Raw genomic sequence first — 23,704 nt, 5'->3', positions numbered from 1 at the left:
TCACTCGATTTTTTTTGGTTGACAATTCCATGTAATGGTGTGAAATTAAGTTGAAGGCCGAGAAAAAAGTAAAAAATGGGCTCCTTTTATTATTTTTATACTCACAAGAAAAATATCCAAACACTTTGCATGCAAGTTTGGTATTTATTTAGCTTCTCTCTTCTCTCCGCTTGACGGGAAATGATCAGGTTTTTTCTTGCGTTCTCTCTCTATAGGCAGAATAAACACGGAGCTTTGTTTTTCCGAACGAACTAACGCGGTAATCATCTCGCTTTTTATGTTAGCTCGTTGGCGCTTTACGTTATCTTATTTCTTTTAATCTTTCACTCTGTTTGCTCTTATAATGAAACCCCTACATTGCTTCTATTAACTGAATAAAAGTGGGTTTTTATTTTTTTTCCTGGTGTTGGGCGTACTCCTGATCTTTTGTGTAAGCTATTTCTGAAAAGAAATTGATTATATCGTTACCTTTTCCACCATTATCAATTCTGTCAGATACGAATATTCTATTGGGTTTTTTTAATCCATTACGGAATGGATATCCGTATACTAGGTGGTCTCGTTTGTCTTAGATTCATTGTATGAGCTAGTTTTGGGGAAATATCGTGCTGAAGGTGGCAAAGGTTGCTTCTTTTAGCTTCTGCGTGTAAATAAAGATGTTTACACTGATTTTTTTTCATTATCTGTAAGCGTTTGGTTGTTGTTGAATCTTCACATTCAAAACTTGATTGATTCTTTTATTACTTGAACCATGTGGATTTTGTATTAATAAGTTCTGTGCAAACAGGGTGTTTAGCGATGGCTACTGATATGGAGAATAATGATGTTTGTGCTGGAGACACTGAGGAGTTGGAGACTTCGAATGGCATTGAGAAATTAGAGATATCAAATGGAAACGATGACTTATCTGCAAACTCTTCATCTATTCAGAAAGATGAAGATGGAGGCACAGGTGGTCAGTTGGCTGTTGAATAATTCTTTAGACTTTTGTATTTCACGTATGCTGCTGCTTGTGTTGACCATTCATGCTTTTTGCAAATTCCATAAATGCTGTGTTGGTACTTCAATGTTTTGAATTCCTTATTAAGTTTGCAACAAACGTTCAATAATTATTATTTTCTAAATTGTGATTATTGCTTCTATTTCTTTCCAAGTTTCAATTCCCAACCCATTTGGTTTTGCTTTAAGATATGCTGTTCCAATAAGATGATGGTAATGCTTCTCTTAAAGGCTTCATATTTTAGTGGTATTTTCTTGATTGTTGTTTTGAATTGTAAGGCGGCCTAATTATTATGCATTTATAGTATAAATCTCATATTGTAAAGTTGGTTTAACTATTTTTTCTGTAAAATACAACTGCACTTTTTCTTTCTAACATTTACACTTTTCTGCATTCTTAAAACTATTCTCTAGCAGAAGTTGCGAAAAAGAAAAAAAATAAAAATAAAAGCAAGTGAGGACCTGCTTCTAAATTTGGTTAGGTTATGTTCTTATTGAAGATGCTGAGTTGAGAGTTTGACATTATCATGTTCAGGAAAAAGAAGGAGCCACTGAAGCAGACTCACCCTCCATCTATTCCTGTTGTTGATCTTTTCCCATCTAGGGAGTTTCCTGAGGGTGAAATTCAACAGTACAAAGATGAGTGAGTCTTGAAATTTTCTTGAAACTACACTTAAATACAAGTGCACTTTTTTCGTGTTAATTCCTAAAGCTGAAGAAAGATCTTCAGTGCATGTTATTTTTCTTTTGAAATTATAGTAAACAAAATGTCCTTACAACACAAGAAATTTGTAGGAAGCCATAGTTGAACTTTTCTTCTTTTTCCCTTTGATTATTGTTCTTTGTTATTTTAATGTAAAAAGTAGTAAACTTTTAAGCTTTCTTAAGCCTAGAAAGTGAAAGTGTTATGCTATACTTTAAATGAGAAGATAACATCTCTGGATGCTGCTGTCTGTGGAAGAACTTGATTGATTGCAGAAAGGTACGGAATAAGATACATTTCTTCCTTCGGAATATATAAGAAGCACATGAACATAATTTACAGTATTTCCCTCCTTTTTTTGTAGTGTAGTTTTCTATGTGTTCAGTTATGTTTTTCGGTATTGATTAATGGTAGTATCAAATGCATCTCATTATATTTGTCTGTAAAGCTTGAAATTTATTTATTTTATTGCTTTATAGTAATTTGTGGAGGACTACTTCTGAGGAGAAGAGAGAATTGGAGCGCCTTGAAAATCCAAAATATAATGCTGTGCGCCAAGCAGCTGTAGTCCATCGTCAGGTTTGTATTTAGTCTTATTTTTCCCTATATTGCTGCTTGTTATGATGTAAATATGATTATATGAATATTATTTGATATGGGCAAGTTTGACTTTGGGGACTTTTTCTATAGAGTTTGACCATCACTAGTATTGCTTTCTCATTCTTAGGTTCGGAAATATATCAAAAGCATCTTAAAACCTGGAATGTTAATGACTGACCTGTGCGAGACCTTGGAGAACACAGTCCGCAAGCTGGTTTCAGAGAATGGTTTGCAAGCTGGGATTGCATTTCCTACTGGATGCTTTCTGAACTGGTTAGTTTTATGTTTAACTTTTGATAGGTCTATGTAACTGTAAGGGATTGTGTCCATACTCAAACCATTTTGGTCTATCAGGGTTGCTGCGCACTGGACTCCCAATTCTGGAGATAAGACTGTCCTTCAGTATGATGATGTGATGCAGTTGGATTTTGGAACTCATATTGACGGTAATACCATGGTTGCTACATCTTGTACTCTTTTTCTCTGCTCTGTTTGCCGGTTAGATGTGTAATTTCATAAGGAGTTCTGGTTCTTGTGAAATGTGATAACTCTTTTGAGATGGAGGTGTTAAAAAATGAGTTATTGGATTTGCAGGATATATAGTTGACTGTGCCTTTACAGTGGCATTTAATCCTATGTATGATCCACTTCTTGAAGCTTCTCGTGAAGCAACCAATACAGGCATCAAGGTACTGCAACCACTCAATATGTGTATTTCAAGAGATAATTTTGGTCTTGTTTTTGCTATCTTGTTATTACATATTTTTCTTTTAGTAGGTTGTACTTATTCTTGAGCATTTAAAAAAAATGTTGTGTTGGCGAACGGAAAGAAATTTCGGCATTTTAGCTGTCAAATCTTTATTTATCCTAGTCTCAATTAATGCATGCCCCCAAGTATCTCGTGAAACTCTCATCTTTCCTAGTAAAGTGACAGTCACCTTGATCTGTTATATTTGCATATGAATATAACTTAAGTTGTTGTTGTTGTTATTATTATTAGGGTGAAGATTTTGGCACTCTAGAATTATGTTTTGTGCATAGATTTTACAGGAAATGTTTTTGATGAGTTGTTCTGGAGTCTGGACACAATTTCTGTTAGCTAGGCATATTTGGGTGGAGACAACTAGTAATGAAGGACAAGGTACAACAGTGATGTCTTGTTATGCTTAAAGGGTCCTTAAAGTTAGAATTTGGAATGGATAATGTTGATGGTGCACTGAAAATTTTCACTCATATATGAACTGAAAAAATATTTGAATTTAGAATGTAGATGAAAAGATGTTCTTGTTATGCTTGGTACTTGCTTCCCTTCTCTTTCTTGTATTAGTTGAAGACGGCCAGGTCTAAGGTACCATTATTTTCCCTCACAAAATTTTCTTCCCTACAAGTCCATCAAGCCCAAAACTAGGCTTTCCTGTGCTTATTTCTTTGATGATTCAACCTTGTTTGTTGTGATGTAACTATACATGTACGAAAGATGGTAGCTGTCATCATGAGGTTTTTCAATCTTTGGTTCACTATGTTCACTGAAATATTTACCTAAGAGGTCACAACCCAATGGTCATTTAATTGTTTAGGAAGCTGGTATTGATGTCCGTCTTTGTGATGTTGTTGCTGCAATTCAAGAGGTGATGGAATCATATGAGGTTGAAATAAATGGCAAGGTGTTTCAAGGTAGGACTTTTAGTCAAAGATATGTACGTTTAAATAAAATTTATTATGTTTATTTATATTTATAATTTTACCACTGCAAATTTAGATTTTGGTTAATTAGCATTCAAAATTGAGTATAACTTTCGATATCAATAAGTGGACTTCTATTCAGCATTCATCAAAGCATATCTCTGTATATGAAATGTGCAATAATTTTAATTTCCTTGGATTTCAATCCTTTCGAGTAAAATTAAGATAATATTTTGATGGAATTGCATTCAGTTGACATCACATTAGAAAATTTCAGTATATTCTATTGTGGACAAAAACTGGAACCTTTAATTTCATTTGATTTGCATGATTTTAATTAAGTTTTCAACAGCATTACCTCATTCTGGACTCCCAACTGCAAATAACAACATTCGGTTTGAACCATCTTCTCTTTGGAGAGCAGTGAATGGTTGAAGTTGCTGAAATTTATGGAAAATGATATGGTCTGATAGATAAATGAAAATTATTTACCATGCATAGAGCATACTGAAGTCCATATTTAGTAATAACATGTCCTTTATATCTTGTCTTTATATGAACATTTTCTAGGGTATTTAAATGTCTTTGGCAGTTAAAAGCATACGTAACTTGAATGGACACAGCATTGGGCCCTATCAGATACATGCTGGAAAATCAGTTCCTATTGTGAAGGGTGGGGAGCAAACAAAAATGGAAGAGGGTGAATTTTTTGCCATTGAAACCTTTGGTTCTACTGGTAATATATCTCGTCAAATGGGGAATTGAATCTTTTACATGGTAGATGGCGGTTTGTATGTATCTCTAACCAGTAATATGTTGAATTTTTTGCAGGGAAAGGGTATGTCAGAGAAGATCTAGAGTGCAGCCATTATATGAAAAACTTTGATGCCGGACACACTCCACTGAGGTTGCCTAGGGCGAAGCAGCTGCTAGCTACAATAAATAAGAACTTCTCTACATTGGCCTTCTGTAGACGGTATTTGGATCGCTTGGGAGAGACCAAATATCTGATGGCACTGAAGAATTTATGTGATGTTGGCATTGTTCAGGTAGAGCATCTTGCTATTGATCTTCACTGCTTCAATTTCAAGATTTCAATGCTTTCTTGTATAATTTGGGCCAAGTGGACCTGCTATTCCAAATTATTTTAGCGATCATTTAGCTTTATGGTAGTGACTTGCATCCACCCATATAGAGGTCAATGTATTTGGAGGGTTCTTGGATGATTACAGTCCTTGAACATGGATATGCATCAGATACGGGTTCTTCAATAAAAATAGAGAGCATAACCATGTTGTGCTTTGCCAGTTGGTGATAATACATAGAGTAGGTTAAAAGGGAGATTGATATTATCATGGTGTTTATGCTTACGGAACGGAATCAAAGGAATTGCAAATGAAGCCATCTTTTATAGTTTTAAACTTGTATTCATTTAGCTGTTTAAATGAATTTGCTGTCATGCTTTCATGATATGCTACAAAAGTTGAGACTAATAAAGAAGTTGGTATTTCCTTGCAGCCTTATCCTCCTCTATGCGATGTCAAGGGTAGCTATGTGTCTCAGTTCGAACATACAATCTTGCTGCGGCCGACCTGCAAAGAAGTTACATCTAGAGGTGATGACTACTAAGGGGTTTAACTCATTTTTCTGTTGCATATGAGTCACTAAACCATTTATGTTGTAATTTTAGCACTGTAACTTTGTGTTTTGAGACTAAAAATAATTGGAATTCAAATTTCAATATCTCCGCTTTTGTTGTTTGTTTTTAGAGAATGGACCAATCCTCATTTTTGAATTAACCTTGTACATCAAGTATGATATGCATGGTTCTTGTGGATAGAAAAAATAACAAGCATGTTTGTTTCTTCCTTCAAACTCTTCATTTTACACTTTTAGATATGAGATTTAACTACAATTTCTAGTGTTTCTTTGTTGTTAAGTAATGTCAAATGTTCATTATGGCTGTGTGTGTCTAGTTTTGAATCTGTTGGAACTTTCCTGTAGTAAGGTAAAAGGTCCTGTCTAGTTTCGATCTATTGGAGCAGACGAAAGGCAAATTCAGGCTTGTGTAGGATCCCAGCATGGTGTGGAAGCTATTTTCGATGAGTGTTTTGAATTGTTGCATCTTTGCACATCACAATGTGTTGATTGGGAGTATAGGATTAGGTTAATCCTTTGATTTAAGTTTCAAGTGCAAGTGATTCTCATTTAGTTTAGGATTAGGTTGTTATTTGTGATAACATGAATAAGTACGGTTAAGGCTGTTTAAACGATTAATTCAGCTGATTGGGTTAATCAAGATTTTGATTTTACTTCTAAATAAATTATTTTATAAAAAAGGCATAATTGAACAAAATCATTTCATTTATTGCCCACCTTTCAACCAAACAATTATTTTCAAAATTAGTTTCTTCTTCGTTCCTTTATTAATTTTTAATTATCTAAAATAAAATCACATATATCATTTACTTTATTTTTATTTTTTATTTTCTTTCTTTCCCTCCATAATTATTTATCCAAATATAATGTTGGTAAAACATGTTTTTATAAACACCTAAAAGTTATCAGAGTATTCATAAAGAAAAATGTAAATTGAATAACATTTAGAATAGCTACACTTAAGGTTGCTCGAATTTCTCAGAGAATAAAACTCTCGATATTGCTGGGTTTTTATATATGTATAAATTCTAAATTTAATATTAATCCTACTTTGAGAGAAAGGGAAAAGAAAAATTCTAGGTGGGGTGCTCAAGTGAATCTAGGACCTATGATTTAAAAAAATATGAAGGAATAGAGATCAACAGCTTGATCAATCGGGTAACTTAGTTAACTTAGCATAAGCTTCCTCCGCAAAGAATATTTCACTCAATATTTTTTCACAATTATATACAGGGTGAGTAAAATCGAATTAATTTAAAAAATATTAAACTTTCCGACTTAAAAAAGCTCGAATCGAAAAAATTCAAATTCGAGTCGAGTTATACAATAGAAATCAAATAACTCAAATTTTTTTAAAATTAGTAGATTGATTTTCGAGTTTGAATTTGAGTCTCTCAACTCTGTATGTATATGTATATCACACACACAACATATATATTATATATGTTTATAGAAAACAATTTAAATTATAATCAAATAATATCGTAACATTATAAATATTTATAATTAAATTTTAAAAATAGAACAACTCAAATATACTCGAGAAAATTTTAAATAAAATTTAAATTATAAAATAAGACTTTTGAATAACTCAAAATGTTTTAACACGATTTTGATAAAATATTCTCCTTTGTTTTCATGTAACTATGTGAAATTAAGTTGAAGCCCCAAAAATAGGAAAAAAAATGGGCTCCTCTTATTATTGTCACTGATGACCCAACTCGGAAGAAAAATATCCAACAAAGCAGAAGCATGCAAGTTTGGTATTTATTTAGCTTCTCTCATCTCTCCGCTTGACCGCTTCTGAACCGAAGAGGGTTTTTTATTCTTCCAATTCTCGCGTTCTCTCTCTCTATAGACATAAACGGATTAATCACGGAGCTTTGCTTTGCCGATCGGACTAACGCGGTAATCATCTCGCTTTCTATGTTGGCTCTTTACGTTATCTTATTTATTTTAATCTCTCACTCTGCTGTCTCTTATAATGGAACCCCCTATATTGCTTCTATTAACAGATCAAAAGGTGAGTTTTTATTTCTAAAAAAATTATTTTATTGTTACCTTTTCCGCCTCTATCAATTCTGTCAGATACGAATATTGGGTTTTTTTTTTATAATCCATTACGGATTGGATAGCCGTATACTAGGTGGTCTCGATTGTCTTAGTTTCAGTGCATGATCTAGTTTTGGGGAAATATACTGGAAAATGTGGCAAATGTTGCTTCTTTTAGCTTCTGCGTGTTAAAAAAAAGTTATTTACACTGTTTTTTTTTATCTGTAAGCGTTTGGTTGTTGTTGAATCTTCAAATTCAAAACTTGATCGATTCTTTTTTTACTTGAACCATGTGGATTCTGTATCAATGAGTTCTGTGCAAACAGGGTCTTTAGTGATGGCTACTGAGATAGTGAATAATGATGTTTGTGCTGGAGACAATGAGGAGTTAGAGACTTCGGATGGCATTGAGAAATTAAAGATATCAAATAGCAACGATGAATTATCTGCAAACTCTTCATCTTTTCAAAATGATGAAGATGGAGGCACAGGTGATCAGTTGTTTGTTGACTGATTCTTTAGATTTTTGTATTTTATACTTGCCGCTGCTTCTGTTGATCATTCATGTGTTTCGCAAATTCCGTAAATGTTACATTGGCACTTCAATGTTTTTAAATCCTTATAAGTTTGCAACAAACGCTCAATAACCAAAGGTCCTTTCAGTTTTAACATATTTAAAATAAAATGAAACAATTTTAGAGGCATTAAATTGGCAATGATCTAAAGTGTTTTTTTTCTTTTCTTTTCTTTTAAAGTTTCATGTATAGGTTCTTTTTCCGTAATATATTGTATAGTTTATTTACATTAGCTAATTTTATTGTTTGGCCTTGTGCCTTTCGCCCCAAGCATTATGGGGCTTCTTTTAAAGGTGGAAAAACTTTACTGAATACATTTTACTCTCTTGAACCTAATCCTTTCGACTTGAAGTTATACAAGTCAGAGTTCCAAATCTCATCTTTTAGAAATAACCCAGACCTGCATACAGTAATCATTTATTTGGACTTAAAAATATGGAAAGAGTTTATTGAACATAGAAAACAAGCAACTCAAAATCCACCATAGCTTGGATTAACCTAAACTAAAGTTAGCATAAGTTACCCTAAATTTCATACAAAACTAAAACAGCCTAATCTGACTTGATGCACTATTGCCACCTCTAGGTCCTAGTATCTTGAGAGAGCTGCTCACTTTTGACTGAAACTAGTGTTGGATTGTTTATAGTTATTGTAATTTAGCTTTTACTTCTCTTCATGGTGCTTTAATAGCTACATTTTTCCTTAATGCGTTTCTGTTTCTTCCATTCATGAGTGTCCAACTCTCTCCATCCTTTATATCATGCCTTTTATATTTTTTATTTTCTATTAGTGTGTTGATTGGGTTTCCTAACCACCATGCTAGGGCCGAAGATTCTTTTTGTGTGTGTAATTAATTATGACACTTCATTTTATGTTCTCGCAGAAATCCTACTTGTCCACTGCTTATCTTGTTTATCAATTTTCAGTATAATCTCTTTTGTGAGCTTTTCTTAATCTAACACAACATTTCTGCAATGTGCAACAATTGGCACATCTGCATATGCATGGGATACCTGTGTCATGTTATTCTGTTTTTTATGGAGTGTGAGTTCGAAAGAGGATTGGTTCTATTTAGGCGACATAGGCTCATAGTCTATGAACATGGCTACATAATTACATTTCTGAATTTTGTTATATTTGGCTTGCCTTAGAGACATATGGAACACATTCTAGATTGATATAACTGATAATAGTAGATGTCTAAATTGTGATTATTGCTTCTATTTCTTTCCAAGCTTCAATTCCCAATCTATTTGATTTTGCTTTAAGATATTGTGTTCCAATAAGATGATGGTAATGCTTCTCTTAAAGGCTTCATATTTTACTGGTATTTTCTTGATTATAGTTTTGAATTGTAAGGGAGCTTAATTATTATGCATTTCTAGTATAAAATTCATATTGTAAAGTTGGCTTAACTGTTTTTCTATAAAATACAACTTCACTTTTTCTTTCTAACATCTACACTTTTCTGCATTCTTAAAACTGTTTCCTAGCAGAAGTTGCGAAGAGGAAAAAGAAGAAAAATAAAAGCAAGTGAGGCTCTGCTTCTAAATTTGGTTATTTTATGTTCTTATTGAAGTTGCTCAGTTGAGAGTTTGACATTATCATGTTCAGGAAAAAGAAGGAGCCACTGAAGCAGACTGACCCTCCATCTATTCCTGTTGTTGATCTTTTCCCATCTAGGGAGTTTCCTGAGGGTGAAATTCAACAGTACAAAGATGAGTGAGTCATGCAATTTTCTTGTAACTACTGTTAAAACTGTTTCTTGCAACACAGAATTTGTAGGAAGCCAAAGTTGAACTTCTTTTTCTCTTCGATGATTGTTCTTTGTCATAGTTATATAAAAAGTAGTAAACTGTCTTAAGCCAAGAAAGTAAAAGTGTTATGTTATACTTTGAATAAGAAGATAATCATCTCTGGATGCTGTTGTCTGCGGAAGAACTTGATTGATTGCAGAAAGGTACAGAATAAGATACATTTCTTCCTTCGGAATATATAAGAAGCACATGAACATAATTTACAGTATTTCCCTCATTTTTTGTAGTGTAGTTTTCTGTGTTCAGTTATGTTTGTCGGTATTGATTAATGGTAGCATCAAGTGCATCTCATTATATTTGTATATAAAGCTTGAAATTTATTTATTTTATTGCTTTATAGTAATTTGTGGAGGACTACTTCTGAGGAGAAGAGAGAATTGGAGCGCCTCGAAAAGCCAAAATATAATGCTGTTCGCCAAGCAGCTGAAGTCCATCGTCAGGTTTGTATTTAGTCTTATTTTTGCATAAATTGCTGCTTGGTATAATGTAAATATTAATATTTTTTATATGGGCAAGTTTGTCTTTGGAGACTTCTGCTGTAGCATTTGACCATCATCAGTATTGCTTTATCATTCTTAGGTTCGGAAATATATCAAAAGCATCTTGAAACCTGGAATGTTAATGACTGACCTGTGCGAGACCCTGGAGAACACAGTTCGCAAGCTAATTTCAGAGAATGGTTTGCAAGCTGGGATTGCATTTCCTACTGGATGCTCTCTGAACTGGTTGGTTTTATATTTGACTTTTGATGGGTCTATGTAACTGTAACAAATTGTATCCAGACTCAGACCTTTTTGGTTTATCAGGGTTGCTGCTCACTGGACTCCTAATTCTGGAGATAAGACTGTCCTTCAGTATGATGATGTGATGAAGTTGGATTTTGGAACTCATATTGATGGTAAAACCGCTGTTGCTACATCATGTACTCTTTTGCTCTGCTCTGTTTGTTGGCTAGATTTGTAATTTCGTAAGGAGTTGTGGTTCTTGTGAATTGTGATATTTCTTTTGAGCTGGAGGTGATAAGAATGGGCTATTGGGTTTGCAGGATCTATAGTTGATTGTGCCTTTACAGTGGCATTTAATCCTATGTATGATCCACTTCTTGAAGCTTCGCGTGAAGCAACCAATACAGGCATCAAGGTACCGCAACCACTAAATATGTGTATTTCAAGAGAGAATTTTGGTCTTTTTTTTTTTCGCTTTCTATCTATTACATATTTTTCCTGTGGTAGTTGTACTTATTCTTGAGCATTTTTAAAAAAACAATGTTGTATTGGTGAATGGAAAAAAATTTCAGCCAATTTTTAGCTGTCAAATCTTTGTTTATTCTAGTCCCAATTAATTCATGCCCCTGGTATCTCCTGAAACTCTCATCTTTTCTAGTAATGTGACAGTAACCTAGATTGGTCATATTTGCATATGAATATAGCTCAAGTTGTTATTACTATTATTATTAGGGTGAAGATTTTTGCACTCTAGAATATAATTTAATGATCATTTAATTGTTCAGGAAGCTGGTATTGATGTCCGTCTTTGTGATGTTGGTGCTGCAATTCAAGAGGTGATGGAATCATATGAGGTTGAAATAAATGGGAAGGTGTTTCAAGGTAGGAAATTTAGTTGAAGAAGATATGTACGTTTAAACAAAATTTATTATGTTTTTTTTATAGAAGTTGGAGGTCTCATTAAAAACTCCCTTCGTATTCTTCCACATACTTAGAAGTATGTTGAAGAACATTGGAAGGAAGAAAAGAGTGTCTCATAATTTATTAAATAGAATACCAAGTACATGTGAGAATACCGAACCCTCATACGGGAATATACACCATTACAAAAACCCATATCACCTAAAAATCTTCCACCGTCAAACAAAAAGCCCCAAAGATAGTAACCCGATTTCTAAAATACACCTCAAGTTGCAAAAGAACATAACAAAATAAAAACCAACAATTGCAACCAAAAACTAAAAACACGCCTCAAAATATAGCTGACGAGCAGTTACGATCCAGTTGAAGGAACAAGTTCTAATGAAATATCTCAATCTTTAGGGACCCAAGAATAAGGTTTGAAGGAAGGATCAACTTCATGCACCATGATTTTGAATAAATTAGCACTGACCTTCAACTCCAACAACTCATCGATTCTCATTTGAGCCTTTGTGAGTATTTGAATTTTCGTCCGATCAAAAGACGATGAAAATTCACAGTTGTTGTCAATTGCTAATAGTTTTCCCCACTTAACTGCAATGTTTTTGAAAGTATCCCAATTCCAAGCGTGAAAAGGAACACTTTCGCAAACTAACCACACGCGACGACACTCCACCACTAGACTCTCTGACCAAGTTTCCACTCTGGAAACCATTTTGCAAGAGTCTCTAATTTATCATCCTTCACGCTTCTCAACGAATCAAAGTCTTCAAAAACCATTAACACTACATTTCCAACAGCTCTTATTAGCGTGAAACCAGCTAGTCCTTTGGCTTGTATTTGGTTAGCAAAATTATCGATTTTGATAAAGTTCTTGCACCACCCGACAAGATAGTTACTCAACACGTGAAATTTATCTTCATCCACAGCACCCTCAACTTCACAGTGTTTATTCCTCGAAACATCTTCCATCCCAGACCGTTGATTAACTGTCGAGGACTTTATCCGCTTTCTCCAGTAAGATTGTCGGGGTTTATATTTAGCCAAAGAGACTCTAATTTTGCTGTCGTAAATATGATTACCATTCATCTTTGACATCGCTTTCCTTGCTTCAATTGTTGCAAAGCGAATGAACCCAAAACAAATCTCTTTCGAGCTTCTTTTGTTAGGAATAAATGCATCAATAACTTGTCCGTGTGTGCCAAATATAGATCCAAGTCTCTTCCAACGGATCTTCTATGGAAGGTTTTCGATAAATAACGTGTAACAACCATTTCTGAACTCATTATCGATTTTAGGTTGGCCTTCCTTCCACCAATTATGAAACCTATTTCTTTTCCTTCTCGCTATTTTGGAAAATTTTTCTTTGGAATACCCCTTCGTGGTGATTTCTGTACTAAAGAAACCTTTCCAATCCTATATTTCCCTCGTGAAGGAGACAAACCAGTGTCATCAATTCTGACAACAGGTGGTTGACAGTCCAATGTTGCTTTAGCAGAGCAATTCTTCAAAGGATTGGTTGATATTGGACTTTCACCTGACCCCGTTGAATATGTTCCCAAATTTTGCTGATTTTGGGGCGCAGGAGAGTGTCTTGCTGAAGGTCGTGTATGGAAGAATCTAGATGTTGTGAAGGAGACTATCAATGGTGGTTTTGGTGGTAATCAGAAGCATTCGGCAAGTGCTTCTACATTCGGAAATTATCAAGGTAGTAGAATGGGAGTTGATAAGGTGAAGTTGAGGTCGAGTTGTTCTGGTAACAAGTATGGTGAAGGAGCAAGAGTTGGGAGAATCGATTTTAATGATTGGTGGAAGAAAGACCATACAAATGTTAGGAATAGGTTCAGAAGTGGATGTTTCACGTTATTCATTGAAAACTTACCAGAGAAGATCCATTGGAAGAGACTTGGATCTTTATTCTGTAATCACAGTCATGTAATTGATGCCTTTATTCCTAACAAAAGAAATTCCAAAGGGGTTCAATTTGGGTTCATTCGCTTCGCAACAATTGAAGAAGCAAGGAAAGCGATATCAAAGATGAATGGTTCTCATATTTACGGCAGCAAAATTAGTCTCTTTGGCCAAATATAATCCTCGACAGTCTTATTGGAGAAAGTCATCGACAGTTGTTCAACGTAAGTCTGGGATGGAAGTTGTTTCGAGGAATAAACACTGTGAAGTTAAGGGTGTTGTGGACGAAGATAAACTTCAAGTGTTGAGTAACTATCTGGTAGGGTGGTGCAAGAACTTCATCAAAATCGGTAATCTTGCTAGCCAAAGGACTCGCTGGTTTCACGTTAATGAGAGCTGCTGGAAATGTTGTTCTAATGGTTTCTGAAGACTCTGCTTCGTTGAGAAGTGTGAAGAATGGAAAATTAGAGACTCTTGCAAAATGGTTTTCCAGAGTTGAAGCTTGGTCAGAGAGTTTGATGGTAGAGTGTTGTCAAGTGTGGTTAGTTTGCGAAAGGGTTACTTTTCATGCTTGGAATTGGGATACTTTCAAAGACATTGCAGCTAAGTGTGGCAAATTATTAGCAATCGACGATAGCTGCGAGTTTCCATCGCCTTTTGATCGGGCAAAAATTCAAATACTCACAAAGTCTCAAGTGAGAATTGATGAGTCGTTGGAGTTGAATGTCGGTTCTAATTTCTTCAACATCATGGTGCATGAAATTGATCCTTCCTTCAAACCAAATTCTTGGGTCCTTGAAGCTTGCGATAATTCATTAGAACTGGTTCATTCAATTGGATCGTAACTGTTCTGGAGCTCTATGCAGAGGCGTTTCTTTTAGTTTTCATGGTTGACAGTGTTGTTCTGTTCTGCTATGATCTTTTGCGTTGTTTTTTTACCCTTTTGATTGAGGTTTATTTTAGAAATAGGGTTATTATCTTTGGGGCTTTGTGGTTGATGATAGTAGATTTTTAGGTGATTTGTTTTTTTTTTGTAATGGCGTATATCCCCGTATGAGGGTATTCGGTGTTTTCACATGTAATGGGTGTTCTATTTAATAAATTATGAGGCACTATTTTCTACCTTCCAATGTTCTTCAACATACTTCTTAGTATGTAGAAGAATACGAAGGTAGTTTTTAATGAGACCTCCAACTTTTATCAAAATAAATAAATGAAAATTATTTACCATACATAGAGCACACAAAAGTCCATATTAGTAATAAGATGTCCTTTATATCTTGTCTTTATATGAACTTTCTCTAGGGTATTTAAATGTCTTTGGCAGTAAAAAGCATACGTAACTTGAATGGACACAGCATTGGGCCCTATCAGATTCATGCTGGAAAATCGGTTCCTATTGTGAAAGGTGGAGAGCAAACAAAAATGGAGGAGGGTGAATTTTTTGCCATCGAAACCTTTGGTTCTACTGGTAATATATCTCATTAGATGGGGAATTGAATCTTTTACATAGTAGATGGTGGTTTGTATGTATCTCTAACCAGAAATATGTTTTGACTTTTTTTGCAGGGAAAGGGTATGTCAGAGAAGATCTAGAATGCAGCCATTATATGAAAAACTTTGATGCCGGACATATTCCACTGAGGTTGCCTAGAGCTAAGCAGCTACTAGCTACAATAAATAAGAACTTCTCTACGTTGGCCTTCTGTAGACGGTATTTGGATCGTTTGGGAGAGACCAAATATCTGATGGCACTGAAGAATTTATGTGATGCTGGCATTGTTCAGGTAGAGCATCTTGCTATTGATCTTCACTGCTTCAGTTTTATGATTTCAATGCTTTCTTGTATAATTTGGGCCATGTGGACCTGCTATTCCAAATTATTTTAGCCACCATTTAGCTTTATGGTAGCGACTTGCACCCACCCATATAGAGGTCAATGTATTTGGAGGGTTGTTGGATGAGTATAGTCCTTGAACCTGGATATGCATCAGATATGGGTTCTTCAATAAAAATAGAGAGCATAACCATGTTGTTCTTTGCCAGTTGGTGATAATACATAAAGTAGGTTAAAAGGGAGATTGATATTATCATGGTGTTTATGCTTAAATAACAGAATCAAAGGAATTGCTAAAGAAGCTATCTTTTATAGTTTTAAACTTGTATTTGTTTAGCTGTTTGACTGAATTTGCTTGCCATGTTTTCATTATGTGTTACAAAAGTTGAGATTAATGAAGAAGTTGGTATTTCGTTGCAGCCTTATCCTCCTCTATGCGATGTTAAGGGTAGCTACGTGTCTCAGTTCGAACATACAATCTTGCTGCGGCCGACCTGCAAAGAAGTTATATCTAGAGGTGATGACTACTAAGGGGATCAGCTGAAAAGTTGTCGGTAAACATTTTGGATATTTACTTTTATGTTGCATGTCACTAAACCATTTATGTTGTAATTTAAACACTGTAACTTTGGGTTTTAAGACAGCAGAATCAGAATTCAAATTTCAATAATGGGTTTAGTTGTACTTGTGCCTCTTTTTAGACTTTTTTCTGTATTGTTTTCAGTATCCATGATTTTATAAAATGTTATCAGTAGTCTTTGTTTAGAAGTAATAATCAAGACGAAGATGATTGTTATAAAAAAAATGACCTCAGCTTTAATTTTGATACTGTTGATTAAACTGCTGATACATGTTGCAAATGCAGTTACACTGACAAATTAGAGATTGAACCATATGGTATGCTTTATTTCTACTTGCATTTTGCGAATTCGATTGTGATAACATTATCCCAAAGCATGCTTGTCTGACGCTTTATCCTAAAGAATTTTATTTTCACATTTATAAAATATTCTAAAATCTTTAGCCAACACATGCTTTACTCTTGATATGTTCATATTTTGAAGATAAATATGCATTTTTTCTTTCTCACACATAGACCGAGTAATCGATCGAGTTGTTGTAGACAAAATGAAAATCGGCACCAATGATTTTTTAAAAAAAAATTAAAATTAAACTGACTTTAGAGAAAATCGAACAAATTCAGCCAACTAATTTTTGATCAGTCGGTCAAAAAATGATTAACCCGACTTTAGATTTATTTTCTCAGTCGTATCTGAAAATGAAAACTTACCAAAAAATAAAAGAATGGAAAACATGGAATGGTCGGTTCTGGTGACTATGTTTAATTCTTTTTCTTATCTTCACGATCATCATCATCTTCAAATTTTTTTAATTAAATTTCAAAAAATTCCGAAAATAAGACAGAAGCAAGACATGGTTTGGCAGTCAAAAAAACCGTTAGCACATCCTACAAGCAAAAGTAGAATGGAAGAATAAATAGAAATTACTGAGCATCTTATCTATAATCCACTAACAGGCAGGCAACAACATAAGTAGAAAACTAGAAATTCCATCACAGTTGACCACAACATCTTGCGAAAGCTTTACAACTTAAAAGAAGATATTGTTACACAGTCACGTCATTTTCTTAAGAGCACTTGATTTCCAACAGACTCCAATCCCGTTTTCTAAACTCAACTTGGCTGCCTTCTCCGGTCTTCTCGTACCAAAACACTTACAAACAAGGTTAGTCCCTGCAAAACAATGAACAGCTTTAAAGGGAATAAAATACCAAAAGTGAATGCATCTTTTCATGTCTGACAATAACAAAGTGGCCAAGGAAGTTTTTTGGTGGGGTTGATAGGGCTGTTTGAGTAGTAGAATAGGTATGCAGGAGCTGCTGTATTGTTTCTTGTTTGACAATGAAGGAAAGGCTTCTTAATGTTGACTAGAACAAATAATAGCAGAGCATTTCTCTCTTGACTGAGCTATTGACCTCAGTTGAGGGTACAGATGTCAAGGTTAGTGTGTCCAACAAAACTACAGATTATGACAGCCTCGACTTCATTTCCATCTACTAGAAACCTGAAGCAAGATGTCAATGTCCCTTCCTATCAAATAGGAGTTGCTTTGCAATATGCAATATTGTAAGCATGTATTATGAAAACATATTAGTGGAACTCGGGAAATGTGGCTCACAATGTTGGAAGCATCCCCCCTGAAATTATTTTTAATGCAATCCTACACAATTCAGTACTGTAACAGGTTGATTGCACTACTAGAGGTGATATGCTCTAGATGGGGATGGAAGTTTAAATGTTTGTAATGCTCTTGATAAAGGGATTTTGCAGCAGAGCAAAATTTTCTAACCAACTAATGATATTTAAAGAATGATCATACTTCCAACCAAAATAAAGTAAAGCATTAGAAAAATATAGAAATTGGAGCGACAACAAAATTAACAAACTAAAAAAGTCATCATATAAAATGTTACTCACCAGTACTTGATCAAGCCATCCCAGCCACAAGTTGCGACTTTACTTTGCTCCAAAGGATGCCACTCACACCCAATGCAAACTCCCTCATGGCACTTGAGAGTTCTAAATACTTTGCAGCTCTTCCAGTCCCAAAACCAGCACTTACCCTCTCCATCTCCTGACATAACAAACCGTCCATCTGGTGAAAAGTTGACTTGACAAGCATAGCCAGCCACAATGTGCCCAGCAAACCTTTTCTTTTTGTTAAGCTGAAATCTTTCACGGGTGCTGTAAATAAGAATTTGATTATCCAAACTTTGAGCAGCAAGCCAATTATTGTTGGGGTGAAGTGAAATAGATGGCATAGAGTGCATGTGAGGCTCACTAATATACTTTATAACAACAGGAATTCCAAATTCCCATACTCGAAGAGACTTATCATCACTTGAAGTAACAAACCTCCGGTTGTTATCAACAAACGTAATGGTATTCACTGCCCCTAAATGCTGATCATACTCTTGTGTAATTTGTCCAGTATTAATATCCCACTGAACAATCTTTTTATCACTCATACCCGCTAACAGAATATTCTGCTTACCTTCATCAGGGTTAAGCTTAACTACATAAGGAATCTTCCCAGTTGAGAAAGTAGAAATAACCTGCCCGGTTTCAGTATCCCAATATTTGATGTTTTTGTCATATCCGGCTGTCAAAAATTTAGTGCCATCGTTACAAAATGAAATATCTCTCACTGCCTTTGAATGACCCATGTATGTTCTCATACACTTGCCTGAATTGAACACATCCCAGATCTTCACTTTAGTATCCATCCCAGCAGAGAGAATCAAATGGCCATATTTGGGGAAGAACCTAATAGCTGAGACACCCTTAGTGTGCCCACTCCAAGTATGTACCAATCTCTTTGGTATGTAACAATGATCGTTGGTTGCTTTTGCATCTTTAGGAGGAGCAATCCAAGACCTTCCTTGGTAGTCTCTCTCCTCTTTTCCATGAAAAGTAGTTTTATCCACCACGTGCTCACCTTTCTCACCTTGATGGCCTTTCTCTTCTTTCTTCTTTGCATACTCCTCCGCATACTTCTTTTGCTCCTCAGTCAACTCTGTTTGCAACCCCTCTTTTTTACCTGCCCAAGGACTCTTTTTATTCTTCATCAACCACACATCACTAGCTGGATTATCAATCTCTGTTGGATCAACCTCATTCTCACCACCCAAAACCTCATCCTCTTCCATCTCATCGTCCTTTTTCTCAATTCTTCGCTTCTTTTGCTCATGTTGTGGGATGTTATAGACTGAAATGGCATCATTCTTCTGCAAAGCATCCAAATCACCAATATAGTTGTTTCCCGAAGGGTCAGCAGCATAACCATATTTGTGGAAGGTGTTGTATTGTTCATCAAAAACAAAAGATTCAATGGAGGCATCCTCAACAAATCCCAGCTTGTGGTTGCGCATGCCCTGGGCAATGCCATCCTTGGCATATGGATGAGCTGGGCCATAGATAGGAGCCCAAAGTTGGTCATAGGTTGGATTGAAGGAAACAACATGTTGGGTTGGATCAATGGGCTTCGAATGGGCTTGGTGAGCTTTTGCTGCAGTTAGGGCCAGCATTGTGTCATCAACCTTGGGTGCAGCAGATTTGGAGGGTATGAGTCGTAGGGGTGAAGAGTCTGGAGATGAGGTAGATGGCTGGTGAGATTGGCCTTCACCATCACTACTATCTGCATACGATTGGATAAGATCCATGGATGGCTTCCTGAAAGCCTAATTCATGTAAACAGAGATGTTACTTAAGGCATTTGCAATTCAGATAGATAATCAGAAAGGCACAACTAGAGAATTATGCATACCATACTTCATCTGAAAACGGTTAGCTTGAAAGGGAGAATCATAAGACAATAAAGGAGGAAGAAATAACAATATCACTAACAATAACACCAAGAGTATTAGTTAACAAAGGGTAATAGAAGACAAGAAAGGGAGAATCATAAGACTAGCTTGAATGTTAAGAAGATTTTTTAAAAGCTTTATTCAAAAGATATAGAGATGCTTAAAAAATTTCATCTTAGATAAGAATAAAGTTCAACCGAAAAAGAATACATTTAAAACTATAGTGGACACTGCATGTAGATGAGATCAACGCAGAAAACTCGAAACAAAAACAGGAAGAAAAGGAGAAAACATCATGGCTTACAATGACAGAGAGATGTTATTATCAATAAGGAAACAAAGAAAAGCTCACAAGAGCAGCCCTGGTATTATGCGTTTTAAGAAACAGCAAGAAATGCTAGATCTGAAAGAGGGCAAGTGTACGCTTTCTGAACATAAAGTGAGCCTGTACCAAAAATACCTAAAAATTAAAGAACCAAAGCTCCTTTATATCATTTTTCCCCTTGACGAGAGAGACAAACAGACAACAGATACACTTCAAATAAGAATTACACACAAATAATCAATTCAAAAGCAACCACGAGGAAGAATATCTTTAAGAAGAAGAAGAAGAAGAAGATCGATTAGAGCCATGAACAAAGTAGGCACAACTGCCGGCTTTCAAACAAGAGATATCAGTACTGAATTTTGAAGTAAGGAAATAAAAAAAATCAAAATTTCATGATTGAAGTGGAGATCTTGAATTTACGTTTAGGGTTTAGAAAAGTACCTTATTTGATTTCCTGGACCGTCGGAGGCAAGAGAGGGTTGGGTGAGGGATTTGACAGGCGGCGGAGGATGTGGGAAGAGAGACGAAAGAGGGTCGTGAATTTTAGTAAATGTTAAAATTTAGATGCAACTATTTCTAAATTAAATATGGCCAAAACAAAACATTTTCTCTCATAAAATATGGATTACCTAGTAACGATTAGCTCAATTTCTTACTAATAACCATCTTTGACACTTAATTTTCTAAAATATTTATTTTATTTAAAATTTAAAAAAAATCTTAGAGTGATATTTGTTATTAAGAATGATTTTTTATTTAATTAAATTACTAGCGTTCATTCAAGACGATTAGAATTAGAAAAATAATAGTAGTATTTAACAAATATGGTAATTGGATTGTTCAAATTGAGTTCGAGACGGTTCATTTTGGATTGAGATTTTTTTTTTTACAAATAATCATTTGTTTCATCTATATCATCGGTAGATATATATACATTCAGGTCAAATGTTACAGTTTAAAAATGTCTTCTCATCGAACTAGAAGATATATCAAAATAAGGGTTATGCAAGGAATATTGTTTTGATGGTATTTTGATGTTAAGAATCGAAGAAGTTAACAGAGGAATGCTTCTTCGTTGAACCTAAAGGGATGTTTGTTCATGTGTTATATATTGAGTGGATAGTATAACTTAGTTGAAATCGTACACAATAACTAATAAATGTCTTCTCCCATTGAGGTAGAGGGTATCATTGTATTAGAATTTGTTATTAATGATGTGAAATCATTACAGAATGTTTGAATTATGTTATCAGTTTGATCAACTAACTCATAGTAAGAGGCATACAATCTTAAACGACCCCTCATAACTTCAACAAATTGTATGTAGATCTCTACATGACCTACATAATGGGCATTATGAACGTCAATCATCATATTAACGTCATCGTCATTGAAAAGATAAAATATTGTACGTGTTGACAGAACTAGTTCAGTGGAATGCAACAAAAAGACTTTTAATATTTTCAATACAAATTTTGGAAGAAATAATAAAATAAAAACGATCCATCATGTGAACTTTTTAATCTGAGAGGTGAGAGCTAGAGAGTTTGAGAAATGAGAGCTTATAAGTTTGGGAGTTTATATATTAAATTGAACATACCAAACATCATTCATATATATATATATATATATATATATATATATATATATATATATATGAATCATAACACTTAATTTTAAAGTTGAAAAACTCATCATTATTTGTATGTTTAAAGCATGATGTCCTCGTAGAGTATCTCTATACAAATGAGAAGATCAGAAGAACTTCTACTAAAACTAGTCTTCCCTTTATTCAGAGAATTTTTGTATTCCTTATTCTCGATGAGATGTAACTGTTAAACATCTGCAGAGAATTATCCACATCATTGTCTTTATGTTTGAAGTATGATATAATATGACACAACTGTCATAAATAATCAGATAAGATGACCTTGTAGAGAATCTCTACTACAAAAGGAAATAGCTTATGTTATAAAGAGTTTTCCTTTATACAAATAACCTATATATCTGTCATTCTCAGTGGGGTGTAATGTTGAACCTATACATTATTGAACTATTCATGATCTTGTCTTTATTTTTGACGAATGATAAGATAAAACACAGTTGTAAAAAATGACAAGGAAAGATTGCCATGCAAAGAATCTCTGTTACAAAAGGGAAGGACTTTTGCTCAAATGAGCCTTCCCTTTATACAGAAAACATTTGCATCCTTTACTCTCAAAAGGGTGTAATTGTTAAACCTCTATAGAGAACTATTTACGACTTTGTCTTCATGATTGAAGTATGATTGAATAGAACACAATTGTCGAAAATGACTAAATACAATGATCATGCAAAATATTTATACTGAAACGAGTCTCATTTTAGGCAGAGAACATCTAAATTCTCTATTCTTGAGGGGTATAATTATTAAACCTATGTAGTAAGTTATTCAGATTTGTCTCCCCATGTTTAAAACATAATAAGATATCATACAACTGTCAGAAATGATTAGACAATATGACCCTACACAAAATCTTTATTATAAAAGAAAAAAGCTTCTGGTGAAACAAGTAATCCTTTTATGAAGAAAACCTACAATCACTATTCTCTAGGGGCATAATTGTTGGACCTATGCATAAAACTATTTACATCATTATATACACTCTTTGAAGCATGATAATATATGACACAACCATCAGAAATGACTTGACAACATGATCCTATAAAAGACCTCTTCTACAAATGGGGATAAGTTTCTACCAAATGAGTCATTCCTTTATGCAAAGAACCTTTGAGTCCCCTATTACCAAGAAGGTGTAACTGTTGAACCTCTACAGAAAATTATTTACATCATTCTTTCCATGTTTAAAGCATGATATATATATTCATATTTAGTTACAATTCTCACTGCCTCATTCTGTTATAGAGAACTTTTGTTGTGGTCCTCACTCAAGCATTCACTCGTTTACTCATTTATTCAATGACATCTAAAATATCCTTATATAATCTCTCAAATGAGACATTATATGAGATTTTATGATGTACTACTGAGATTATATTGATGATTTCTCACACATCCACTTAACTTGTTAGGACTTTTGTTTAGTTTTAAAATCAACATGTATATTTGTAAATGTTTTACTGTATTAGTATACATTCAAATCTTTGGATCATTGTGAATACTTGTTATCAAAGATTTTTGTTTCAAAAGTAAATCCTCAAGCCTTGTATATGGATGATATGGTAGAGTATTTTTTCAAGTACTATGTCAATGTTGATATCATGTGTAATATTTTGAAGGAAATATCTACGATGGGTATAATTGAAACAACTTATTTCTTGGATATGTGATTGCTTCACATTAAGTGTAACACCCCAACCCGTACCCGACCCGAATACGAGTCTGAGGTGTCATATTGACTTTTCAAACCTTGACACTTAAAGAAAAACCCCGGGGAATTTAAAACTTGGTTTAAAACAAAATACTTTAATTTACATAAAAGAGTTCACAAAATACAAACTCGA

The 23,704-nt window shown here is 34.4% G+C and overlaps 2 protein-coding genes across 8 annotated transcripts; one reads left to right on the top strand and one right to left on the bottom strand.

The window, feature by feature from the left end:
* Positions 1–242: 242 nt before the first annotated feature.
* On the top strand, positions 243–16,175 carry LOC120190412 (methionine aminopeptidase 2B-like). 7 transcript variants are annotated; one of them, XM_039193496.1, is made up of 12 exons: positions 243–259; positions 788–952; positions 1,417–1,453; positions 1,535–1,642; positions 2,182–2,281; positions 2,430–2,575; positions 2,657–2,748; positions 2,897–2,991; positions 3,880–3,976; positions 4,578–4,721; positions 4,817–5,034; positions 5,504–5,726. In XM_039193496.1, exons 2-12 carry the CDS (start codon positions 799–801, stop codon positions 5,612–5,614), a joined length of 1,302 nt encoding a protein of 433 aa, XP_039049427.1. In that variant the 5' UTR covers positions 243–259; positions 788–798; the 3' UTR covers positions 5,615–5,726. The 7 variants fall into 7 exon arrangements, with proteins under 7 accessions (XP_039049427.1, XP_039049421.1, XP_039049426.1 ...); XM_039193490.1 differs by having other exon boundaries at positions 1,414–1,453; XM_039193495.1 differs by lacking the exons at positions 788–952; positions 1,417–1,453; positions 1,535–1,642; ... (6 more) ...; positions 4,817–5,034; positions 5,504–5,726 and adding exons at positions 8,023–8,187; positions 9,768–9,804; positions 9,886–9,993; ... (6 more) ...; positions 15,215–15,432; positions 15,903–16,013 and having other exon boundaries at positions 249–259.
* Positions 16,176–16,971: 796 nt separating this feature from the next.
* LOC120190130 (pre-mRNA-processing factor 17) lies at positions 16,972–20,743 on the bottom strand. Its single transcript, XM_039193259.1, has 3 exons — positions 20,639–20,743; positions 17,981–19,743; positions 16,972–17,236 (listed from the first exon to the last, which is right to left on the bottom strand). The coding sequence occupies exons 2-3, from the start codon at positions 19,723–19,725 to the stop codon at positions 17,230–17,232; spliced, it is 1,752 nt and encodes a 583-aa protein (XP_039049190.1). The 5' UTR covers positions 19,726–19,743; positions 20,639–20,743; the 3' UTR covers positions 16,972–17,229.
* Positions 20,744–23,704: the final 2,961 nt, after the last annotated feature.

Source organism: Hibiscus syriacus, unplaced genomic scaffold, assembly GCF_006381635.1.
Source record: "Hibiscus syriacus cultivar Baekdansim isolate YM2019G1 unplaced genomic scaffold, ASM638163v2 tig00116962_pilon, whole genome shotgun sequence".
Lineage (NCBI taxonomy): Eukaryota > Viridiplantae > Streptophyta > Magnoliopsida > Malvales > Malvaceae > Hibiscus > Hibiscus syriacus.
This window is presented reverse-complemented; position numbering and strand designations above follow the sequence as displayed.

Coding starts and splice junctions, on each gene's coding strand:
- LOC120190412 (XM_039193490.1), top strand. CDS start 799: ATGGCTACTGATATGGAGAATAATGATGTTTGTGCTGGAGACACTGAG. Junction 953..1,413: donor AGATGAAGATGGAGGCACAG/GTGGTCAGTTGG, acceptor ACTATTCTCTAG/CAGAAGTTGCGAAAAAGAAA. Junction 3,977..4,577: donor AAATGGCAAGGTGTTTCAAG/GTAGGACTTTTA, acceptor TGTCTTTGGCAG/TTAAAAGCATACGTAACTTG.
- LOC120190130 (XM_039193259.1), bottom strand. CDS start 19,725: ATGGATCTTATCCAATCGTATGCAGATAGTAGTGATGGTGAAGGCCAA.